Source organism: Hemitrygon akajei, chromosome 10, assembly GCF_048418815.1.
Source record: "Hemitrygon akajei chromosome 10, sHemAka1.3, whole genome shotgun sequence".
NCBI classification, from domain to species: Eukaryota; Metazoa; Chordata; class Chondrichthyes; order Myliobatiformes; family Dasyatidae; genus Hemitrygon; species Hemitrygon akajei.
In genome coordinates, this window is record NC_133133.1 from 18,750,449 (window position 1) to 18,775,239 (window position 24,791).

At 47.6% G+C, this 24,791-nt stretch overlaps 1 protein-coding gene across 1 annotated transcript in view; it reads left to right on the forward strand.

Annotated features, from left to right (window-relative positions):
- Positions 1–3,832: 3,832 nt before the first annotated feature.
- The window catches only part of slc25a43 (solute carrier family 25 member 43), a 36,867-nt gene continuing 15,908 nt past the window's right edge, over positions 3,833–24,791 (forward strand). The window contains exons 1-3 of the mRNA XM_073057844.1: positions 3,833–4,429; positions 12,655–12,896; positions 20,768–20,940. Coding sequence (XP_072913945.1) covers positions 4,158–4,429; positions 12,655–12,896; positions 20,768–20,940 — 687 coding nt within the window. The 5' untranslated portion in view covers positions 3,833–4,157. The remainder of the gene's footprint in view (positions 4,430–12,654; positions 12,897–20,767; positions 20,941–24,791) is intronic.

Below are 24,791 nucleotides of genomic sequence, written 5' to 3' on the forward strand. Positions count from 1 at the left end.
TTCCTGCTACAGGGCCAGACTCAATGCCAGAGGCACAGCCACTGTTGCTTCCCCCGGTAGGTAACCCCCCCCCAACAACAATCAAAATGGAGTAATTATTGTTGAGAGGGATGGCCACAGGGGTGTTCTCCGCTAGCTGATGTTCTCCCTTCCTTCCCTGACAGTCACTCATTTATCTGTCTCCTGTAGCCTTGGGGTGACTACCTCCCTGTAGCTCCTGTCTATCACTGCTTCACTTTCCCTAACGATCTGAAGGTCATCGAGCTGCAGCTCCAGTTCTTTAACATGGTCTCTAAGAAGCTGCATCTCGATGCACCTGCTGCAGATGTGGCCATTGGGGAGGCTGGGAGTCTCCTGGAAATCCCACATCTGACACCCAGAGCAGAACACTGTCTCTGTAGACATACCCCTGATTCCCTCCAGAGTTAATTCAGAATAAGAAATCAGAAATGAACTTACCTACTTACCTTGCCTCCACCTGTTCTCACCGAAGCCCTGTTGAGCCAAAGCCTTACCACTCTGCCTCACACTACTCTGATGACAACTGCTCCCATGATGACCACTCCACTAGGCGCCCCTCTTGTATGGAGACTGGGTTCTTAAAGTTCTTTGCTGGACCTGTGCGGGAACGTGTGCGTGCTGTGCTGACCTTCATGCCAGCTTATACTAAATGTCCTCTTCTTGTGTATCATCTATATCCCTCCATTATCTTCATAATCATATGTCTAGTTAAAAGTCCATTAAACTTCACCAAACTTCCTGTTATATTAGTAAGCCTATAAACTCCATTAGTTTGGATTGGGAACAACATCTCCTCCACAATCTCCATTAGCACAGATGCACCACAAAGCTGTGTGCTTAGCCCCCTGTTCTAATTCCTTTACACTTATGACTGTGAGGCTAAACAGAGCTCCAATGCCATATTCAAGTTTGCTGACAACACCACTATCATAGAGGAATAACGATGACGAAGGGTCTCACCTGGCTGAGTGGTGCCATAACAAAACCCTCTTACCCAATGTCAGCAAGACCAAGGGGTTGATTATTGACTTCAGGAGATGGAAACCAGAGGTCCACAGCCAGTCCTCATCAGAGGTGGAGACGGTGAGCAACGTTCAGTTCCTTGGTGTTATCATTTTGGGTGACCTGTACTGAGCCCAGCACATTAGTGCAAAAATGAAGAAAGCTCAGCAGCACCTCTACTTACGTGAAAGTTTGTGGAGATTTGGCATGACATCTAAAACTTTGACAAACTTCTATAGATACTTGGTGGCGAGTATATTGACTGGCTGCATCACAGACTGGTATGGAAACACCGTTGCCCTTGAATGGAAAATCCTACGAAAGGAAGTGGTTACAGCTCAGTCCGTCATGGGTAAAGCCCTCACAAGCATTGAGCACATCTACATGAAGTGTTATTGCAGGAAAGCGGCATCCATCATCAGGGACCCTCCCCCATCCTCAGCAGGTCGTGCTCTCCTCTCGCTGTTACCATTAGGACAAAGGTACAGGAGCCTCAGGACCACACCACCAGGTTCAGGAACAGTTATTACCCCTCAACCATCAGGCTCTTGAACCACAGGGGATCACTTCACTCAACTTCACTCAACATCATTGAAATGTTCCCACAACCCATGGACTCACTTTCAATGACTCTTCATCTCAGGTTCTCAGTATTTATTGATTATTTCTTTAATTTTATATTTGCACAGTTTGTTGTTTTCCCACACTGGTCGAACACCTAAGTTGATGTGGTCTTTCGTTGATTCTATAATGGATTTATTGAGTATGACTGCAAGGAAACAAATCTCAGGGTAGTACTTGGTGACATTTATGTACTTTGATCATACATTTACTTTGAACTAACTTAAGTAACCCATTACAGACACCTCCCTTTCTGAGTTAAATATAAACTTCTCCCCTCTAACTTATAAACGCAAGAGATTCTGCAGGTGTCAGAATCAGGTTTTATTATCACTGGCATTTGTTATGAAACTTGTCAACTTAGCAGCAGCAGTTCAATGCAATGCATAATACAGAAGAATAACAATAAATAAATAAGTAAATCTTGTCAGTATACTTTGTACAGTATACCTATATTGAATAGATTAAAAATTGCAATTTATAATCCCCCCCACATTGAACGCATGCCCCCTGGTCTTAGACACTTCAACCCTGGGGAGAAAAGTACTGGCTGTCTGGATTATCCCGGATATCTATGTCAGGGGCATTGTACAGGGACTGGTCAGGTGCAAAAAAGCAGAAATTGTAATATATTTTAAAAAACTGAGGTAGTGTCCAAGGGTTCAATGCCCATTTAGGAATCAGATGGCAGAGGGGAAGAAGCTATTCCTGAATCTCTGAGTGTGTGCCTTCAGGCTTTTGTACCTTCTACCTGATGGTAATAGTGAGAAAAGGGCATGCCCTGGGTGCTGGAGGTCCTTAATAACGGACACGGCCTTTCTGAGACACCGCTTCCTGAAGATGTCCTGGGTGCTTTATAGGCTAGTACCCAAGATGGAGCCGACTAAATTTACTGTCCTCTGCAGCTTCTTTTGGTCCTGTGCTGTAGCCACCGCCCCCCCCCCCCCATTCCCATACCAGACAGTGATGCAGTCTGTCAGAATGCTCTCCACCGTACATCTATAGAAGTTTTTGAGTGTATTTGCAGACATACTAAATCTCTTCAAACTCCTAATGAAGTATAGCCACTGTCTTGCCTTCTTTATAACTGCATCGATATGTTGGGACCAGGTTAGATCCTCAGAGATCTTGACACCCAGGAAATTGAAACTGCTCACTCTCTCCACTTCTGATCCCTCTATGAGGATTGGTATGTCTTCCGTCATCTTACCCTTCCTGAAGTCCACAATCAGCACTTTCATCTTACTGACATTGAGTGCCAGGTTGTTGCTGCGGCACCACTCCACTAGTTGGCATATCTCACTCCTGTATGCCCTCTTGTCACCACCTGAGATTCTACCAACGATGGTTGTATCGTCAGCAAATTTACAGATGGTAGTTGAGCTATGCCTAGCCACACAGTCATGGGTGTATAGAGAGTAGATCAGTGGGCTAAACACACACCCCTGTAGTGCGCCAGTGTTGAATTTCAGCGAGGAGGAGACGTTATCACCAATCTGCACAGACTGTGGTCTTCTGATTAGGAAGTCGAGGATCCAATTACAGAGGGAGGTACAGAGGCCCAGGTTCTGCAGCTTCTTGATCAGTATTGTGGGAATGATGGTGTTAAATGCTGAGCTGTAGTCGATATTGGAGGAACTCAACATATATGGAGAGAAACAAACAAACGTTTCAGGTGAGACCCCTCGTCATTGTTATTCCTCTCTACTGAGAGGACCTTCAGCCTGACCTGCTGACGTTTCTCCAGCACCTTGTGTGTGTTTCCCTCTAACTTGTCCTCATTCTTCTGGGTGTGGAGCCATATACCCCCGTCCTCTCAGAACTAGGATCAGAATCAGAATCACTGGAACATGTCATGAAATGTGTTGTTTTGTGGCAGCAGTACATTGCAATACATAATAATAAAACTATAAATTACAATAATAAATGTTTTTATTAAATTAAACATAATTTTAAATTTATCGAATCTAATTAAACATATTCACTAAATAAGTGAGAGCAAAAGTATTGAGATGGGAACGTGATCACCCGACAACCAGCCCATGTAATCACCGGTCAACTAAGACTGATTATCTCTGCACACTGTTGTGCGGTTTGTTTAAAGTAGATATTTGCTTGTTTATCTCTACAACGGTAACTCCGATTCAGCAGACTTCATTGGCTGCGAAGCACTTTGAAAAGTTACGACAAGGACGCGGAAGTCACACGGAGCCCGATGCTAAGTAAAGGCCTGTTGGTAACTGATCAGGACTGGCCGATGAGCAGATCCGGTTGTACAGCCAGCATTCGGTCTACGAACCAGCCTTGAATCGCCGTATGCACTGGGCTCGGTCCAAAGGCACCGCTGTGGTGTGATGACACACACAAGCAACGTTCAGCCTCGGAGTTTCAAACCTGTTCCGGGCTCCTAGTCCAACCCCCCCTACAGCCCGCGGCATCTCGTCACTGATCGTTGGAAGTCGCTGTCAGCTTTGCCCGCAGTCCAGCCGGGCAGCTGCCGGGAGAAGTGGAGGATGGCGGTGGGCAAGCGAGACTCCCGGATCACCTACTGCCAAAGTCTCAGCTGCGGGGCCGTGGCCGGCGTTCTCAGCCGTTCCCTCACGTGTCCCCTGGACGTGGTGAAGGTGCTCAGCCAAGTGGGGACCTTCCACAGCAAGAAAGGCTTCCTCAGAACTTTCCAGCTACTTTGCCAGGCCGAGGGACTGCGGGCTCTGTGGAAGGGGAATTTCATCGCCTGCCTGCGTCTTTTCCCCTACAACGCCATTCAACTGTCGTCTTACAACAAGTAAGAGAATCATTGGGGGCTTATTTTACCGGGTAATATACTGTACATAGCTACAGCCGAAAGGAGAGATCCCTGCGGATATGAAGGACCTATTAGTATCAGATTAACACAGATACATTTGTGCGAGTTTTTATTTTGCAACAATGTATTTCTTTAACGGAATATTTTCAGTAAGTTGATGGGTTCGGTTTTAGGAGAAGATAGTTCAGCCGTTCGTGGACTGGGTCTCGGGTTGTAAATGTTTGGGAAGTCGGGTCACTGGCGGTCACGTTACCGAGGCAGTCGGTGCTCACGCCTTCCCCGTGTAGCCAATCCCGGGCCGGCCGCCGGTCAGCACACATCGACGCTGTAATCGGAGAGTTTCCGGCTCCTGGGTCGGGTTATCGCTGTGCGCTAGATTGAACCCTGGATCAGATGGGGAGGGCGTTCCGTTTTCTAACGCCAAAACATTAACCCAATCAAAGGAAGACATGGGAGTCCGAAAATGCGGGTCTAACTTTGAGTTCTACTTTCAGCGAGGCGTGTCCGTATCACTTGGTAACGGGATGACGTAGCAATCACAAATTTATACACACAACCCATAATGACTTATTTAAACGAGCAAGAATGCTGAATATATATCATATAACGTTTTTGTTTTATATATCTCGCTTTAACCTTCCACAACGTTTCTATCTGCTCGTTCAATCCCTGGTATTTATCCAGCTTCTCATGTTCTTTCTTCCCGATGTTACTGTCATTCGGGATTGCCACATCTATTACTGTCGCTTTCTTCTGTTCCTTGTCCAGTTGGTTGACCAGTAACCAGATAACCATTACAGCAAAGAAACAGGCCATCTCGGCCCTTCTAGTCCGTGCCGACGCTTACACTCACCTAGTCCCACCTACCTGCACTCAGCCCATAACCCTCCATTCCTTTCCTGCCCATATACCTATCCAATTTTACTTTAAATGACAATATTGAACCTGCCTCTACCACTTCTACTGGAAGCTCGTTCCACACAGCTACCACTCTCTGAGTAAAGAAGTTCCTAAACTTTTGCCCCCTAACTCTCAACTCATGTCCTCTTGTTTGAATCTCCCCTACTCTCAATGGAAAAAGCCTATCCATGTCAACTCTATCTATCCCCCTCATAATTTTTAATACTTCTATCAAGCCCTCCTCAACCTTCTACACTCTAATGAATAAAGACCTAACTTGTTCAACCTTTCTCTGTAACTTAGGTGCTGAAACCCAGGTAACATTCTAGTAAATTTCCTCTGTGCTCTCTCTATTTTGTTGACATCCTTCCTATAATTCGGTGGCCAGAATTGTACCCAATACTCCAAATTTGGCCTCACCAATGTCTTGTAGCAGTGGCATTTCCAGCCACTAATAGGGCTTTCTTATGTCAGCCACCTCTGATATCCGGTGATGGTACATCTCGTGCAGTGGCTTGTCCTGCCATGGCCTCTGATCCTCTGGCTCTGCTTCACCCACTTCCATTTCCATGTCCCCTGCCTGCTGTCTGAGGTATTCTCCTAACAGATCGTCCTCATGGGCCATCTTCCTGATGTACTCATGGAAGTTTTGCATTTCCTCCAGAACTATGGTCTTGTCACTTCCAAGTCCCCGTCCTCCTTTTTTCTGGTGGGTTTACAGTTGCTCGATGTTGGACTTTGGATGGAATCCTCCATGTATTGTTAGTAGTTTCTGGGTCTTGATGTCAGTGGCTTCCAGTTAATCCTTAGCCAGCACACTGTTGCAGCTGGGTATCTGATGACTAGTAGGGCGAACGCGTTGATGGCTTTGAGCTTGTTCTTCCCATTCCACCGGCTTTTTAAGACCCGCCTCACTATTTGGAAGGACTTGGATGTTGCGGCCTTCCTTGTGTCCTCATCGTGGCTTCCCTGTGCCTGCAGGATCCCCAGTTTTTGTAGCTGTCCTGTACATCTGGTATGTGGCCTTCAGGTAACTCCTTCAGCTTTGTTGAGTTTGCCTCTTTTCACGACCAACCGGCTGCACTTTTCCAGTCCAAATGACATCCCGATGTCTCTGCTGTACACCCTTGTCAGGTCGGATTAGTGAGTCAATGTCTCTTTCATTTCTGGCATGTCGCTTGATGTCATCCATGTACGGGAGGTGGCTGATGGTCTCTCCACTCCTGAGCCTCTACCCACATCCACTCTCTGAGATGATCTGGCTGAAGGGGTTCAAGCCTATGTAGAACAGCTTTGGGGATAGTGCATCACTCTGGTATATTCCACATATGATGATCACTTGTGCTATTGGCTTTGAGTTAACTTTTAGCACTGTCTTCCAATGGCGCATTGAATTCTTGATGAAGGTCCTTCACATCTTGTTGACCTTGTACAGAAACAGGCACTCCAGGATCCATGTGTGGGGCATTGGGTCGTATGCTTTCTGGTAGTAAATCCAGGCTGTGTTTAGGTTAGTTTGTCTGGTCTTGGGGTCTCGCCTGACTGTTTTATCCACCGGTAGTTGGTGCTTGGAGCCTCTGATTCCATTACCAATCCCCCTCTGAGCAGAGTTCAGGAATTTACACACGTCCCTTCAGCTTGGTGGCTACGATGCCTGACTGGAGCTTCCATGTTGTTGACAGGCAGGTTATAGGCCGGTAGTTTGATGGTGTTGCTCCTTTGTGAGGATCCTTCATTATGAGTACTACCCTTCCTTGAGTTAGCCAGTCAGTGTGGGAGCCTGCTTCAAGCAGCTGATTCATTTGAGCTGCCAGCCGTGTATGTAATGCTGTTAGTTTCTTCAGCCGATGGGCGTGGATCATGTCTGGCCCTGGTGATGTCCAGGTCTTCATACTTGCTACCTGTTGCTGGACATCTGCTGCTGTGACGGTGACTGGTTCTTCCTCTGGGAGATTGCAGAGGCTTGCTTGAGGGTCTCTCAGCCACTGGGCACTGGTGTTATGTGATGCTTCTCTCCCCCACACACTCTTCCAGTGCTCCTCAGTTGCAGTCTTCGTTGGTTCAGGTACTGGCATGCTGTTGCTCTGGAAATGTGCCAATACTTTTCCTAATGCATTTATTTGCTTGGCCTCTTGTGTCCTTAGTGTACCTCTGTAGTCTGGCAGCCAGAGCTGTTAACCATCGCTTGGCAGTTTCCAGAGCTTCAGCTGTGGACGTGCTTAGTGGCCGAGATGAGTCTTTGGTCTTCCCACCTTTTCATGGCTCGGCTAGTCAGCTGACGTCCGGCCGCCCTTGTGGTTTTCAATCTTCATCGCTGGGGGGAGGGGAGGGGGGTTATGACAGTACTCTCCACTCTCTACTGTGTTTCATTTCGTAGCCCAGCACCTGTAGGGCTCTTTCTGCCGATGCATGTATCAGGTTATTGGTCCCAGTTATGATGGAGATTGCAATTATCGGTAGAGTTTCATTGGCGGCTTCCAGCGCGCTGTCTGATGGAGTTTTATCTCCAAGTCTGCGGAGCCTAGTTCATTGATTGACCAGTTTAGCAATGATCTCCTCTCTCTGATTGCAGCAGCCAGCGCTGATATGCCCCGAGGTGAGGTTCGAACTTGTGCAACGTGATACAACCACCTTTGCACCACCTGTGAGTTGTGGAGGTGGGATTTGAACTCTTATTTCCCGATTGGCTTGGTTCTGCGGTGATGTTGTTGGGGTGCGTCGTGATTGTATGTCTTCCAATGCAAGATGTGATAGCAATCCTCTGTTGGCAACATTTGATCACTGGGGAACCATCTGCTTTTCCGTGAATGTGACCGACGGTCTTCGAGTCTCCGCATGCGCTTGATGTATTGTCTTTCGTGTGGGTTACTGTTGAAGTGGCATTCCATTAATTCCACGTTGTCCAGTCTCGTCCATTTATGGTTTGTTCCAGTAGCCAATTTCTCACCAGGTGGTCCCAGTTCCCCAACCATTGGCACAGACCTTGTTAATCTGGGCGACGTCCGAGCTGGCATGACTTCTCTCGTTCCTGTCACTCTCATCTGGAGGTTTTTGTGGGCAGATGTAGAGTAAGCGCGAGGGGTCCAGCCCAAGACCCGGACTGGACCGTCACCACCGGGACCTGAACCCCAGACCCCACGCCGTGCAGCCCAGGTGGTTCCTGGTGTTGGCCTCAGGTTCTCGGTACATTCCATTTATTTAAATATTACTGAAATATTAAATATACAACAGAAGGAATGAGTTAAAGCAAGAAGAAATGATTGAAAAATGGAAAAAAAAATTGCAGATGTTGGGAATTAATCTAAAAACAGAAAATGCTGGAAACACTCAGTATTTATGAAAAGGGAAGCAGTTAATGTAAACATAAGGTTCTGCAGATGGTTGAAAATCTTGAACAACATACACAAAATACTGGAGGAACTCAGCAGGTTAGGCAGCACCTATGGAAATGAATGAACAGTTGACGGCCGAGACTTCTTCTGGACCGGAAAGGAAGGGGGAAAACACCAGAATAAAAAGGTGGAGGGAGGGAAGGAGGGTAGCTAGAAGGTGAAGGGTGGAGCCAGTTTGGTAGGAAAGGTAAAGGACTGGAGAGGAAAAATCTGACAGGAGAGGGGAGTGGAGACAAGGAAGGGGGAGGTGTTCCAGAGGAAGGTGATAGGCAGGTGAGAAGAGGTAAGAGGCTGGAGTGAGGAATAGGAGAAGAGGGGAGGGGTGGGAAAAATATTCTTATGGAAGGAGAAATTGATATTCAAACCATCAGGTTTGAGGCTACCCAGATGAAATATAAGATGATGCTCCTCCACCCTGAGGGTAGTCTTGGAGGACATATGGGGATGGGAATTGGATTTGAATTATTCGGTCACCGGGAAGATGGGGTGAGCGCAGATGGCCGGGTAATGGAGGAGTTGCAGGTGAGGACAGCATCAATCAACCTCATCCTGGGAACAGATGCGGCAGAGATGAAGGAATTAAGGAAAAGGGAGTTTCAGTTTTACACAAGGCGGGGTGGGAAGAGGTTGAGTCAAGATAACCGTGGGAATCGGTAGGTTTATAAAAGATGTCGGGACGACAGTTTGTCTCTTTGGAGACAGAGAGTTTGAGAAAGGGGGGAGAGGTAACAGAACTGAACCAAGAAGAAATGACTGAAAAACGAAAAAAAAAATGTCTGTGGCAGGATGGAAGTTGGAAGCAAAGTTAGTGAACTCAGCACGGGTGAATGAAACAACACCAGTGCCGCGGAGGAAGAGTTGGGGAGTAATACGAGGAAGGATTGGAACCTGGACTCTTCTACCTACCCAATGAAAAAGCAAACATAGCTGGGGCCCATGTGGGTGCCCGTGGATGCCCCTCGAGTCTGGAGAAAATGGGAGAAAATAGTGTTACAATGACAGAGGAAGTGCAGTGTAGGTAGACAAAAAGGCGAAGGTCTTGATGAGGTAGACTAAGAGAACGAGAGTACATATTTATCGTATGGGAGGTCCATTCGAGTGTCCTGCAATAATAGAAGCTGACCTTGAACCTGGCGGTTCGTTTTCTCAGGGCTTTTTAATCTTCTGCCGATATATGGGGGGGGGGGGGGCCCGGGATGTAGGTGTTGCCAAGTGCGGATCAGGCTGGCATCACCTCCACCCAAGGTGAGACGAAGAGAGAACACAAACAAGCTGAGCCAGGGTCACAGATGGATGATCTTCGGAGATGGAGAAAGGAAGTAATCAAGTTCAAGTTCAATTGTCGTTGAACATGTATGTGGCTAAACAAAACAGTGTTCCTCTGCAGTCAAGGTAGAAAGCAGAACACACAGAGCCACACAGAACACATCTAGTTAGGATGGCACGTACAGTCACAAAATATAATATTAGCACAAGTCCTTGAGAGGCATGGCCTGAAGATTGACAGTGCATGAGATATTGTCCTGGAGCCACGTTTCTGCACGAACGAGTACGCAGCAGTTCCTCATCTCACACTGGTTGAGGAAATGAAGGCACATCAGCTTGTCTTGTTCTGGATCAGCCACAAACAAATCAGCTTGTCTTCCTGGGAGCAAACACTGGAGTTATGTAAAGTTGTAGCATTTGATGTTAAGTCCAGGAGATTGCAACATGCTCAAACATATGATGAGGTAGTGTGGGGTGTCGTTGTAACAGAGCAAGGTGCCCCAGACTGATAGGTGAGGCTGGGAGTGGACCGGAGAATTAAAGTGGCAGGTTACAAGAAGCTCAAGGTAGTCCTGGCACACCGAACAGCCATGGGACCAAACTGTGCCCGTCTTTTGCAACCGACAATCTGGTGGAACTCAGCAGGCCGATCAGCATCTGTGGAAGGAAAGGATTCATCAACATTTTGGGTCAGAAACCTGCATCACAAATGAGAGAGGAGAGGTGAGATGGCCAGTACAGAGAGGAGAAGGCTGTTCAGGAGAAAGAGGAGGGGAAGGGAAATTGCTGGTGAGTCAGTTAGTTGCCTCAAGTATATTGCAGTTAAAAGCAGGGACAGTGAGGGTGGGGAGAGCCAGCCTTGGATAACTAAGGAAATAAAAGACAGCATCAAACTAAAAGCTTGTGTATACAGGGTCGCCAAGCGTAGTGGGAAACTGGAAGACTGGGAAATCTTTAAAGAGCAACAAAGAACCAATAAGTGAGCAATAAAGAAAGGGAAGACGGACTAGGAAAATAAACTAGCACAAAATATAAAGACGGATAGTAAAAGTTTTAATAATTATATAAAGCAGAAAAGGATGGCTAAAGGGAACGTTGGAGGATGAGAAGGGGGAATTGATATTGGGTAATGAGGAAATGGCAGAGGCTTTGAATGACTATTTTGTGTCAGTCTTCACGGTGGCGGACACGTCTAACATGCCAAAGAGAGATGTGATGTATGTGATGGGAGGTGAGGACCTCGATACAATAGCTATCACTAAAGAGGTATTACTGAGCAAACTTGTGGGCTTGAAGATAGATAAGTCCCCAGGTCCTGATGGACTGCATCCCAGGGTACAGAAAGAAATGGCAGAAGTTATAGGTGAAGCTTTGTTGATAATTTACCAAAACTCTCTGGACTTTGGGCAGAGCTTGTGCACGCTGCTGTGCAGAGGGACTTGGGAGTGCTTGTGCATGAATCACAAGAGGTTGGCTTGCAGGTACAGGAGGCTATCAAGAAGGCAAATGCAATGTTGGTTTTCATTGCTAGAGGGATTGAATTTAAGCGCAAGGAGATTATGCTGCAACTGTACAGGGTACTGGGGAGGCCGCGTGCAGTTCTGGTCTCCTTACTTGAGGAAGGATATACTGGCTTTGGAGGTGGTGCGGAGGAGATTCACCAGGTTGATTCCAGAGATAATGGGGGTTAGACAATGAGGAGAGATTGAGTTGCCTGGAACTGTAATCACTGGAATTCAGAAGACTGGAAGGAGATTATGCAGAAACATATAAAATTGTGAAAGGGATAAATAAGATAGCGGCAGGTGAGTTGTTTCCACTGGTAGGTGAAACCAGAATTAGGGGACATAGCCTTGAGATTCAGAGGAGTAGATTTAGGACTGAGATGAGGAGGAACTGCTTTTTCCAGAGTGTAGTGAATCTGTGGAATTCTCTGCCCAATGAAGCAGTGGAGGTTACGTCAGTGAATGTATTTAAGACAAGGTCGGATAGATTTTTGCATAGTAGGAGAATTAAGGGTTATGGGGAAAAGGCAGGTAGGTGGAGATGAGTCCATGGCCAGATCAGCCACGATCTTATTGCATGGCAGAGCAGGCCCGATGGGCAAGATGGCCGACTCCTGCTCCTATTTCTTGTGTTCTTAAAATGCCATACAAATAAAGAAAATAAGAACTAGGTAAAATTAGTGGAAAAACAAGTGTGAAGGGGCAGAGTAAGATTGGAGGGGAGCGAGGAATTGTCCTGCAGACCTCTCCTTTCAGATTTTGTTTTCAGCCCTTTACCTTTGCACCTATCACCTTCCAGCTTCTCACTCCATCCCCCTCACCTACTCTCTCCTATCTTGTACTCCTTCACTCCCCATCACCCCCTTATTCTGGCTTCTCCCCCCTCCCTTTCCATTCCCAATAAAGGGTCTCGGCAAAACTGCTGCTGCCTGAAGTGCTGAGCTCCTCCTGCATCTGGTGTGTGTTACTCCGACCAGGCTATCTGCTCTTCCCACTTTCCCCCACATTTTAAAGCCTAGTGCTCTGATTTTTCCGACTTCTGGTGAACTTTGTGTTAGATTTATCCACATGTCCGTTTACCAGCCTACAAAACGACACGTTGATTCCAGGACCAATGAGACATTGTCTGTTTATTTTCCAGATTTATAAACCTGTTCATGGACGATTTAGGCCACGTCTCGCATTGTGGTGTCATTGTAGCAGGGAGCCTGGCAGGAATCGTGGCTGCTGTCCTGACTTACCCTGCGGAACTGATCGAGACGCGACTGATTGTTCAGAACAGCAGGGCCCCCACCTACAGAGGAATCGGCCACACTCTGCTGACTGTCTACACCAGGGAGGGATTCTCAGCACTATACAGAGGAGCTACGCTGTCAATCCTGGGTAGGTACGCACGGCCGGCCGTGGGGGGAGTGTAAAGCCCTGTATCCATCGCTGAATATGTTCGTCATCTGACAACTCCTAAATGTTTGTGTAGACAAGGATAGCGCTGTCTGCTCTGAGTTAGAGATGGTTGCAGCATTTAACGTTCTCTGTCAGCGCCTATTGTCAGAGAACGTAGAGTTTGGTCGCAGAGGGATGGTCTTTAAAAGGTACTACTGAACTAACTGTGCTCTTTCTAAAATCATTCTTTATGAAGTTCTCACCCACTCTTTATGTTATTTGTCTTTACCCCTTGTAAATAAAAAATATCCTTGATCTTGTCGAATTCGAGTTGAAGTTTATTGTCATTCATGTACTGTGCTGTGCAAAAGTATAGGCACAGATGTATAACAGAGTGCCCAAAACTGTTTGCATAGTGCTGTGTTTGTCAACGTGGAGGTGAGAGCGGGTTTGTAAGTCTGGCGGGAGCAAAGGGTGTTGGGAATGGCGAGGGTGGAGTGCTGTGGGGCAGGTGGCAGAGGAGGACCGGGGACGGAGGGGTGGGGTGGAGAGGGGCTGGCTTCCATCATCAAGGACCCTCGCTACCCAGGGTAGGCCCTCTTCTCATTGTTACCATCAGGGAAGAGGTACAGAAGCCTGAAGGCTCACACTCTGCAAATCAAGGACAGCTTCTTCCCCTCTGCCATCTGATTTCAAAATAGACATTGAACCCATGAATACTACTTTGTTAAAGATTTACGATTTTTGCACTATTTATCTTAATTTAGCTATTTAATATACTTATATTTACTCACTGTAATTCTTTTTTTAAATTTATTTATTGCATTGTACTGCTGCCACAAAGTTAACAAATTTCACGATGTATGCTGGTGATTTTAAGCCTGATTCTGATTCCAATGATACTGACGTCCCTCTGGTGCTTAACCTCGCCCTCCCCTCTTCCTCCCTCTGGTGCTTAACCTCGCCCTCCCCTCTTCCTCCCTCTGGTGCTTAACCTCGCCCTCCCCTCTTCCTCCCTCTGGTGCTTAATCTCGCCCTCCCCTCTTCCTCCCTCTGGTGCTTAACCTCGCCCTCCCCTCTTCCTCCCTCTGGTGCTTAACCTCACCCTCCCCTCTTCCTCCCTCTGGTGCTTAACCTCACCCTCCCCTCTTCCTTCCCCTGGTGCTTAACCTCGCCCTCCCCTCTTCCTTCCCCTGGTGCTTAACCTCGCCCTCCCCTCTTCCTCCCTCTGGTGCTTAACCTCGCCCTCCCCTCTTCCTTCCCCTGGTGCTTAACCTCGCCCTCCCCTCTTCCTCCCTCTGGTGTTTAACCTCGCCCTCCCCTCTTCCTTCCTCTGGTGCTTAACCTCGCCCTCCCCTCTTCCTCCCTCTGGTGCTTAACCTCACCCTCCCCTCTTCCTCCCTCTGGTGCTTAACCTCGCCCTCCCCTCTTCCTCCCTCTGGTGCTTATCCTCGCCCTCCCCTCTTCCTCCCTCTGGTGCTTAACCTCGCCCTCCCCTCTTCCTTCCCCTTTTCCACCATGATTCCCCCGCCCCGCCCCCTTCCCACTCAATCCAAGATGGAGAATCAGGTTGATCAAAGATTCAAAGTACATTTATTATCAAAGCATGTATAAATTGTACAACCTTGAGATTTGTTTGCTTACAGGCAGTAAAAAAACAAGGAACCCGAAAGAACCCAAATTTTTTTAAAAAAATGACCAACCCTTAATGCGCCAAAGAAAGAGAAAAAAAACCAACTCATGCAAACAACGGTAACGAGCAACAACAACAGCAGCAGCATTCGGAACCAAACCTGAATCCTCCGATCCAAATCCCCGGAGCAGCTCGGAGTAGAGACAAATCCTCGGTGTTCCGTTCATCAGGTCGCTGCAAATTCCGCAGATACAAAGCGAGGCGGCCGGGGGGAGTCTCACACCCTCAGTGTCTCAGAGGGGCCAGTGTTTAAATTGTCCGAACAGCGGATTATATCTCGCATCAGGGCCCGGGCTCCGCTGCAGCGAATCACTCCAGGTCCAGATGTCACTGCCGGAGAAGTCCGTTCTCAACTTCTCCAAAGTCGGCTTGACACCCAGAGTGATCCACCCTCACCCGACTCTCAGTGTCCTGCCTTTCCTGACTGGCGTTTAAATTCTCCAAACAGCGGATTGTACCTCACATTAGGCCCTGGGCTCCGCCTCGCGAATCACTCCAGGCCTGGAACACTAGATAGTAACTCTTTTTCCACAGTGGCATAATTTTTCTGGTGTACATTAAGTTTCTTGGAGAAATAAGCCACTGGGTGTTCAATGTCATCCGCACCCTTTTGCAACAATACTGCCCCAGCAGCCTCGTCACTAGCTATAGAGAATGGTTTTGAAAAATCAGGTGCTTTGAGCACGGGATGATAACACAGGATGGTTTTCAGTTGTTCAAACGCCTCCTGGCAAAGGTCAGTCCATACAAATATCTCATTCTTCCCCAGGAGTTTTGTAAGGGGGAGGGCGATATCTGCAAAGTTTTTACAGAACTTTTGGTAATACCCCACCATTCCTAAAAACCTTCTCAAAGCTTTCTTGTCCGTCGGCAATAGCCTGTACCTTGGCTTGTACAGGAGCCAGTTGCCCCGACCTACTACATACCCCAGATACGTGACAGTGCAAGAATTCACACTGTCCGGCAATTCACTTCGGAGCTGCATTTTGCTGCCAAAGAGTCCGTTCTCAACCTCTCCAAATCGGCTCATCACTCACGTATGTAATCAAATCTGTTCTTTTTTCTGCGGCAGCAGTACGGTGCAATACATAAAATTACTACGTTCTGTGCAGGAGTCTTGGGCACCCTAGATGTATAACGTGCTGAAGACTTTACACAGTGCTCTATACCACCTAACGGAACAATGTTCCTCCGGACCAAGGTGCACAACACAGTACATATAACTCGCGCACATAATGTAATATTACCACAAGTAAATTAACAAATAATAAGTTACACTTACTTTATTAGTTTAAAAACGAAACAGTAAACTCTACTGGCACTTCGCATCTGGGAAGACCCAGGTGGTGGCAGAGAGTTCAGTGGACTTTCGGCCCTGGGGGAAGAAGATGTTTTCTGTCCTGTCAGTCCTTGTCCTCGTGCTACGGTACCTCCTGTCTGACAGCAGGCATGAACGTCACTTGTCCTATCACTGAACTGTTCCCACAACCTGTGGACTCACTTTTAGGACTTTTCATCTCATGTTCTCGATATTTATTGCTCTTTTTAAATTATTTTTTTCTGTTTTATATTTGCACCGTTAGTTGTGTTTTGCTTGTCTGTCTGGTTGGGTGCAGCTTCCACTGATTCTGATGTGTCTCTTGGATGTATTGTGAATGCCTGCAAGAAAATGGATTTCGGGGTTGTATATGGTGTCATATATGTACTTTGATAATAAAGTTACTTTGAACTTTGAAACACAAGGGATTCTGTCGATGCTAGAAATCCAGAACAACACACACAGAGGTCAGGCAGCAACTATGGACGGGAATTTACATTTGATGGTTCAGGCCGAGACCCCTCACCAGGACTGGGAAGGCAGGGGGAAGAGGCCAGGCTAAGAAGGGAGAGGAAGGGAAGGAAGAAATGTTTGCAGATGAATTATGCGGCTGGGGTAGCGAGGCTGGGCGAGAGTCGGAGAGCAGCAGAGGTCACAGAGGGGGATCAGTGAGAGGGTCTCACCGAATTCCCATTGAAGAGAAGTTTCAAGCTTCTAAATGGTAGACACAGCTCGTAGAGAAATTACATTGGAGCAGCAAATCATACACACAAGTGATTCTCCACAGTCTGGGGAAAAGGACTGTGCACGTTGACCCTGCCTATGCCTCTCGTGTTTTATACGCCTCCATGAGATTATCCAGCACCCGAGTGAAAAAGCTCCAACCCGTCTCCATACCTGGTACATTCTGAATCTCCTCCTTTCTGGAAAGTAAACATGCCAGCACGCCTCCTGCATGATTACATCTACCTGCTGTGTTACCTGTGATGTTAATGCCCAGAAATGGGAAGCTGCTGACTCTCTCCACTGCAGACGTGAAGCAGACACTTCATACAGAATACCTCATCAACTCCAGAACCTTCATCTCACGGCAACTATTGCATCTAGTCCACGCCAGACTATTATTCTGCCAAGTCTCGTCAACCGGCACCTGGACCACCATACCCCTCCCATCCATGAACTTATCCAAACTTCTCTTAACTGTTGAAAACCAACCCGCATCCACCACTTCTGCTGGCAGCTCGTTCCGACCTCTGAGTGAAGAGGTCCCTCCTCAGGACCCCTTTCATCTTTCACACTTAACCTATGACCTCTAGTTCTAGTCTCACCCCAACTTCTGGAAGAGCGAGTTAAGTGTGTGCAATTTACACCAGCAACATCTTTTCCCAAAACATTCTGGCTTCCTCAGTGTTTCCTGGTGCAGGAAGTGTGTCAAACGTTATGGGGAAAAGGCAGGAGAATGGGGTTGAGAGGGTTAATAAATCAGCCAGCCAGACCAGCAGGGGATCCGCATGGACCAATTGGACTGAATTCTGCTCCTCTGTCCTGTGATCTTTCCTGATCCCTTTATTTCACCATTGTGAGCTGCACAATTGGCTGCCTGGACCCTAACGTCCCTTCCTAAAGCTCTACGCCCGTCTCTCCAGAATGCCTTCCCCTCTCACCCAGTAGTAGCCAACCTGGCTGAATATCTCCTCCATTGGCTCAGTGTTGCTGCATCTGATTCCGTGGGCCACTGTGCCACGTAATCCACATTTTTGTTTTGTGTGTCGCACCAGACGGTCAGCCATTCTTGTCTGGCGCGTGGTGTCAGGATTTTTTGGTCTCCTTTCGGATTAAACGGGTCACGGTATGAACATTCCTGACTCGACCCTTTTTTTTTACGAGGCCGAGTGGCTAGCTCGACGCTCGACCCGGCACGGATGGAAAGCGTGCTCGGGGGGTGGGGGGGGGTGCCCGGCTTGGATTCGAACTCGGGAACCTTCGCTCCGGAGTCTGGCGCTGTGCCACCAGCTGGCCATAATCCACATGCAAGTTGTGCAGGCCCCAGTTACCAAGTGAGGTGGCAAATATTGTGCAGGGTAATCTGTAATGTGGAGGGGGAAAAAACTTAATCTTAAATAGTTTAAAAAAGTAATGCAGGCCAGTGGCGTTTACCTGTGTTCGCCACTAGGTGGTGCCACAACACAGGTTTTGCTTTCTCTATCCTTTCACAATCCAGTCAGGTATTGAAAGTCTCTGCCAGAGATGTCAACTGTTTGTTTCCGTCCATACATAGAACAGACCCTTCAGTCCACAATGTTGTGCCAAATTAATTACATCTGTAAACAAGTTCCCAACTAAACTAATCCCTTCTGCCTACACAATGCCCAAAGCTTCCATTTACTGCACATTCAGGCGCCTGTCTTGAACACCTCTTATCATACAGATGAGGCCTGACTAGAGTTTTATAAAGCTGAAACATAACTTTCTGAATATTAAACTCAGCTCCTTGACTAACAAAGGAAAGCATTCCATATGCCTTCTTTACCAGCCTATAAATCTATGAAGCCATGTACGTAACTGTGACTCTGCCTGACCTGCTGAGTTCCTCCAGCATTTCCTTTTCCTGGGTGTTGTTACAAATGCCTAGAAACTGATATCTTGCATTCTGCCAAGCTGCTTTAAAGTTCAATGTACATTTATTATCTATATACAACCTTGAGGTTTGTCTCCTTACAGAGAAACCCAATGGAACCCATTGAAAAAGAAGGCCGTCAAATACCCAACGAGCAGGTAAAAAAAAACAAATAGGGCAGGCAATAAAAGTAAGCAGCTGGCAGTCAGAACTGAAGTTCACCAAAGTGAGTTGACAGTCACAGCTGATCCGGGAGCCTGTCACGGCCTCAGTTCGGCACAGACGAGTAAACCTCACCGACCAGCGAGCTGAACACCGGCCCGGCCCTCTCCTCCGGCCCCGACGCCCTGAGGTTTTCACCTGGCCAGGCGCTGAAATCGGCCAAACCGTGGGTCATTTCTTTCCCTCAGGCCTGGAACCCGTGCCTCAGCTCGGCCTGAACCTGACCCAGGGAACATAGGGGATCCATCGCAAGTGGCAGGTCGAAGCCCCGTTCTGGAGGTAGATGTCTGAGGGAAAGCTGAAGGTGGGAAGTCCTGCAGATGCTGGAAACCCAAAGCAAACACACAAAACGCTGGCGGAGCTCAGCGGGTCTGGCAGCTTCCCGGCTGGGAGGTTTCTTCTTTCAGGAGATTGTGAGGCTTTAGCGAAAACGTTTTGACCAATGAATGATTTTTTTTTTAATTCAAAGGTTCAATTTAATGTCAGGGAAATGTATGCAATGTACACCCTGAAATGCTTTTTCTTCACAAAACATCCCCGAAAACAGAGAAGTGCCCCAAAGAATGAACGACAGTTAAACATGAGAACCCCAATGTCCCCCCCCGTTACTCCCTCACACGTGTAAGCGGTGGTGAGCAACGATTCCCCCCTCCCCTCCCCGTTACCGAGCACAAGCGCGAGCTAGGCGATAGCAAAGACACAGACCTTGCAGTCACCCCAAAGGCTATCGCATTTCATCCAGCATTCGGCAACCCACAGGTTCTCTCTCTCCCTAATAAGGAAGAGGGGGGGTGTCCCCCACATTTTCACAGCGAGCGGGAGACGTAACAACAGCCCGCTGGTTTATGATGTTAAAAAATCTGTTTCGTCACTTTTTATGAGCTCTGTGCCTACTTAAGCAGCATTGTCAAAATAAATTGGTAGTCATTATCACAATGACGTTCATGTGGGCATACAGTACGCAGGCTGCTGTCTTCCCAGGATTTGAACAGTTTACTCTAAATAACTTCAGTTATTCAAATCCAAATAATTTCCTTTCTTCAGAAAGTTGCATGAAACTTGTCATGCAAAACCCCACAAATATATTCTAATTTGTCCTACATATTACTTCCCCAGCCAGCGTTGGGTATATGTTCACTTGTGTCAATAATTGACTGACTCCTTCCATTAAAAATTCCAGAATAAAGTGATTGGAACAGGCAGGCTCATCCGATAAGACATCCCTCAAGACTGTTTCAATCTCACTCTCCTGTCTGTTATCTATCTCTTACCCAGCCGTTTACAAATAGATTATTTGAACATAGAACTCTACAGCCTGGCACAGGCCCTTCGGCCCACAATGTTGTGCCAACCTTTTAATTTACTCTTAAGATCAATCTAACCCTTCCCTCCCCCATAACTCTCCATTTATCTATCATCCATTAGTCTAACGAAGAGTCTTTTCAGTGCCTGTAACGTATCTGCCTCTACCACCACCCCTGGCAGTGAGTTCCACGCGCTCACCACTCTCCGTGTGTGAACAAAACAAACACTACCTCTGACATTCACGTCCCCGCCATACTTCCCTCCGGTCACCTTAAAATGATGCACTCTCGTATTAGCCATTTCTGCCTTGGGGGGGGGAATCTGTGGTTGTCAATTTTATCTATGTGTCTGATCATCTTGTACACTCTGTAACGTTACCTTTAGTGATACTTCAGCCGATATAAATGTGGCACACACGGGGCTCCTGAGTTTGGAGTTCAATTCCGACGCCGTCTGTAAGGAGTTTGTACGTTCTCCCCGTGACCGCGTGGGTTTCCTCCGGGTGCTCCGGTTTCCTCCCACAGTCCGAAGGCGTACTAGTTGGGAGGTGAATTGTCCTGGGGTTCGAGTTGTTGGCCTGGATGGGCCTTTTCTGCATTGTATCGATAAATGAAAATAAAATAAATCCCATTTCAATTTAAATATAAGGTTTAAGGATCTTATGTGATATTGCTTTAGAATTAATTGAGAGTTAATTCCTGCCTTTTCTTTTTCAGGAGCAGTACCTTTCTCGGCAGGGTCGTTTTTGGTCTACATTAACCTGGATAAGCTATGGAATAAGCCCAGTGTGAAATTCACGCCGCTCCAGAACTTTGTCAATGGTTGCCTGGCAGCCTCTGTGGCCCAGACTCTTTCCTTCCCTTTTGAGACTGTGAAAAGGAAGATGCAGGTGAGAAACCATAAGACATAAGACGTTGCAGCAGAATTGGGCCATTTGGCCCACCGAGTTTTCTCCACCATTCCACCATGGCTGACTTATTATCCCTCTGAACCCCACTCTCCTGCCTTCTCCCCGTAACCTTTGACCACCTTACTAATCAAGAACCTATCAACCTCTGCAATAACTTGGCCCTCACAGCTGTCTGTGATAGTGAATTCCATAGATGCACTACTCTCCGGCTAAACAAACCCCCTTTTCTTCTCGGTTCTAAATGGATATTCTCCTGTTCTGAAGCTGTGTTCTCTGGTCCTGTACTCCCCCACTACAGGAAACATCCTCTCCACATTCACTCTATCTGTGCTCTCTGGTCCTAGACTCCCCCACTATAGGAAACATCCTCTCCACATTCACTCTATCGTGCTCTCTGGTCCTAGACTCCCCCACTATAGGAAACATCCTCTCCACATCCACTCTATCTGTGCTCTCTGGTCCTAGACTCCCCCACTATAGGAAACATCCTCTCCACATCCACTCTGTGTCCTCTGGTCCTGTACTCCCCCACTATAGGAAACATCCTCTCCACATTCACTCTATCTGTGCTCTCTGGTCCTAGACTCCCCCACTATAGGAAACATCCTCTCCACATCCACTCTATCTGTTCCCTCTGGTTCTGTACTCCCCCACTATAGGAAACATCCTCTCCACATCCACTCTATGTAGGCTTTTCAATATTCGGTAGTTTTCAATGAGTCTCTCCCCTTATTCTTCTAAACTCCAGCAACTACATGCTTCATAGGTTAACCCTTTCATTCCCGGGATCATTTTCGTGAATCTCCTGAGGAGGCTGTCCAATGCCAGCGCATCCGGTCTAAGGTAAGGGGCCCAGAACCGGTGCAGTCTGACCAGTGCCTCATAAAACCTCAACATTACACGCTTGCTTTTATATTCTAGTCCTCTCGATGAACACTAACGTTACTTTTCCTTTCCTTACCACAATCTCAACCCTGCACGTTACCCTTTAGGAAATTATTCATGAGAACAAGTCCCTTTTCACCTCAGAATTTTGAATTTACTTCAAATTTAGAAAATAGTCTCCATCTTTATTCCTTCTACCAAAGTACATGACCCATGCGCCATATGCCATCTGCGATTTCTTTGCCCATTCTCCTAATCTGTCCGAGTCCTTCTACAGACTCCCCGGTTCCTCAACACGGACCTGCCCCTCCACCTATTGTTGTTCTGAGCCCTGTGAATATCTCACCTTACCAGTGTCCGCATTTACTCTGCCCTGTACCTGCAGCCATCTCTCCAGACCCCATGGCAAGTTCTGTGTGGACGAGGTTACCAAGAAAGTTCTGGAAATCCTCTTTACACTAATTCTTCACCGATTTACAGCATTAATTATTAACTTCTCTAGAATCTCACTGGTTGTGTTTTTTCCCCAGCTGGTTGCTTACTGATTTACCAGAAACACTCAGCTGTTTTGTATTCTGTTTTTTTAAATTTAGAGATATGTTGTAGAACAGGCTCTTTGAGCCACACTGCCCAGCAACCCACGGGTTTATTCCCGGCCTAATCACAGGACGATTTTCAACGACCAATTAGCCAACTAAATGGTACATCTTTGGACAGTGGGAGGAAACCCACACATTGACGGGAAGTATGTTCAAACTCCTTACAGAGGGCACTGAGACTGAACTCCAAACTCCAAAGCCCAACCTATAATAACATTGTGCAAACTGCTACATGACCATGTTCGCACAGCCCAGTAACACTTCAGGAATTAATCACTTCCTAAGTTTGAGAAAATGAGAGTTCCACGTGCTTAAGCATTTTACGACTGGCTTCTAACCGAGAGAATCTGATTGCAAGCTGGAGGCATGGCCTACAGTCAGCTGGCCTAATGAGAGGGTGTGTTGAAGGTCAAATTGTACCCGTCACACAGCAGCCAGTCTGTGCCTCCAGATCCTGTTTTAGTAGATTGTGTCTCACCTCATTCCTGGAGTTTGTACGTTCTCCCCATGACCGTGTGGGTTTCCTCCGGGTGCTCTGGTTTCCTCCCACAGTCCAAACACGTACCAGTTGTTAAGTTAGTTGGCCATTGTAAGTTGTCCCGTGATTAGGCTAGGGTGAAGTTGGGGTTTGTTGGGAGGTGCTAGCCCGGGCTGTATTTCAATTAATAAATATAGTGACTTTAATTATGTTACTGAGTGAACTTCGTTCTAAATGTATATTGAACACAGAGCAACTCACACAAAATGCTGGAGGAACTCAGCAGCACCTACACAAATGAATAAACCGTTGACGTTTCTGGCTGAGACCCTTCTTCAGGACTGGAAAAGAAGGAGGTGGGGAGTTGCCAGAATAAAGAGCAGGAGAAGGAGGATAGCCAGAAGATGATGAGGTGAAGCCAGGTGGGTGGGAAAGTTAGTGGGCTGGAGAGGAAGGAATCTGATAGGAGAGGAGGAGGGATCATAGGAGAAAGGGAATGAGGAGGGGACCCGGGGGAGGTGATGGGCAAGTGAGAAGCAGTGAGAGTGGGGAAAGGGGGAGGGGAAAGATTGCCAGAAGGAGATTCATGCCATCAGTTTGGAGCGTGAGTATATTCCTAGATGGAATGTGAGGTGCTGGTTTTCCACCCTGAGGATGGCCTCATTGTGGCAAAAGAGGAGGCAATGGACCAACATGTCGGAATGGGAATGGGAATTAAAACGGTTGGCCGATGGGAAATTCCGCTCCTGGCGGATGGAGAGGAGGCGCTTGACAAAAGCGGTCCCCCAATACATGTCAGGTCTCCCCAATGTAGGGGAGGCCCCATTGGGAACATCGGATACAATAGACGACCCGGACAGATTTGCCGTGAATTACTGCCTTAACTGGGAGGGCTGTTTGAGGCCCTGAATGGAGGTGAGGGAGGAGGTGACTGGGCAGGTGCAGCATTTCTGTGGCTTGTCAGGTGGGAGATTAGTGGGGAGGGATGAATGGACGAGGGAGTGAGCCCTGTGGAAAGCGGGGAGTGGGGGTGAGGTGAAGGTATGTTTGGTGTTAGGATCCCGTTGGAGATGGTGGAAGCTGCTGAGAATGCTGTGTTGGATGCTGGGACTCACGGGGTGGCGGATGAGGGCAAGGGGAACTCGAAACCTGTTAAGGTGGCAGGAAGATGGGGAGAGTGTGGATGTCTGGGAAATGGAGGAGATCGTTCATTACGGCACAACAGAGGGCCCCTGTGCCGATCTTTTAATCTACTCCGAGACCAATCTAACCCTTCCCTCCTACATAACCCTCCGTTTTCCTATCATCCGTGTGCCTATCTAGGAGTTACTCTAATGTATCTGCCTCTATCACTACCCCTGGCAGTGTGTTCCATGCACCCACCACTCTCTGTGTAAGACGTACCTCTGATATCCCCCCCTCCCTCCAGTCACCTTCAAATTCTGCCCCTCCTATTCCCCATTTATTTATTTATTATACACCAGAGGGTGGGCCCTTTGAGCACGTTACCTCGGCAACCCCACAACCCTGATTAACTCTAACCTAATCACGGGACTATTTACAACGGCGGATTAACCTACCCGGTACGTACTTGGACTGTGGGAGGAAACCTGAACACCTGGGGAAACCCCCCCCATTCCACGGGGAGGGTGTACAGTACCTCTGGCCCAGGTTCAATACACCCCGCTGCCTGTGAGGCGTTTGTAGTACACTCTCCCCGCCGCCACGAGTTTCCCTCAGGTGCTCCGGTTTCCTCCCGTGTTCCAAAGGCGAGCGGGTTAGTGAGTTGGGTGTAGTTGGGCTCGCTGTGACTCTAAATCTAAAGCAAAGAAGGAGAATGGTGCTGAAGACGCAGAGGTTAGGGTTGG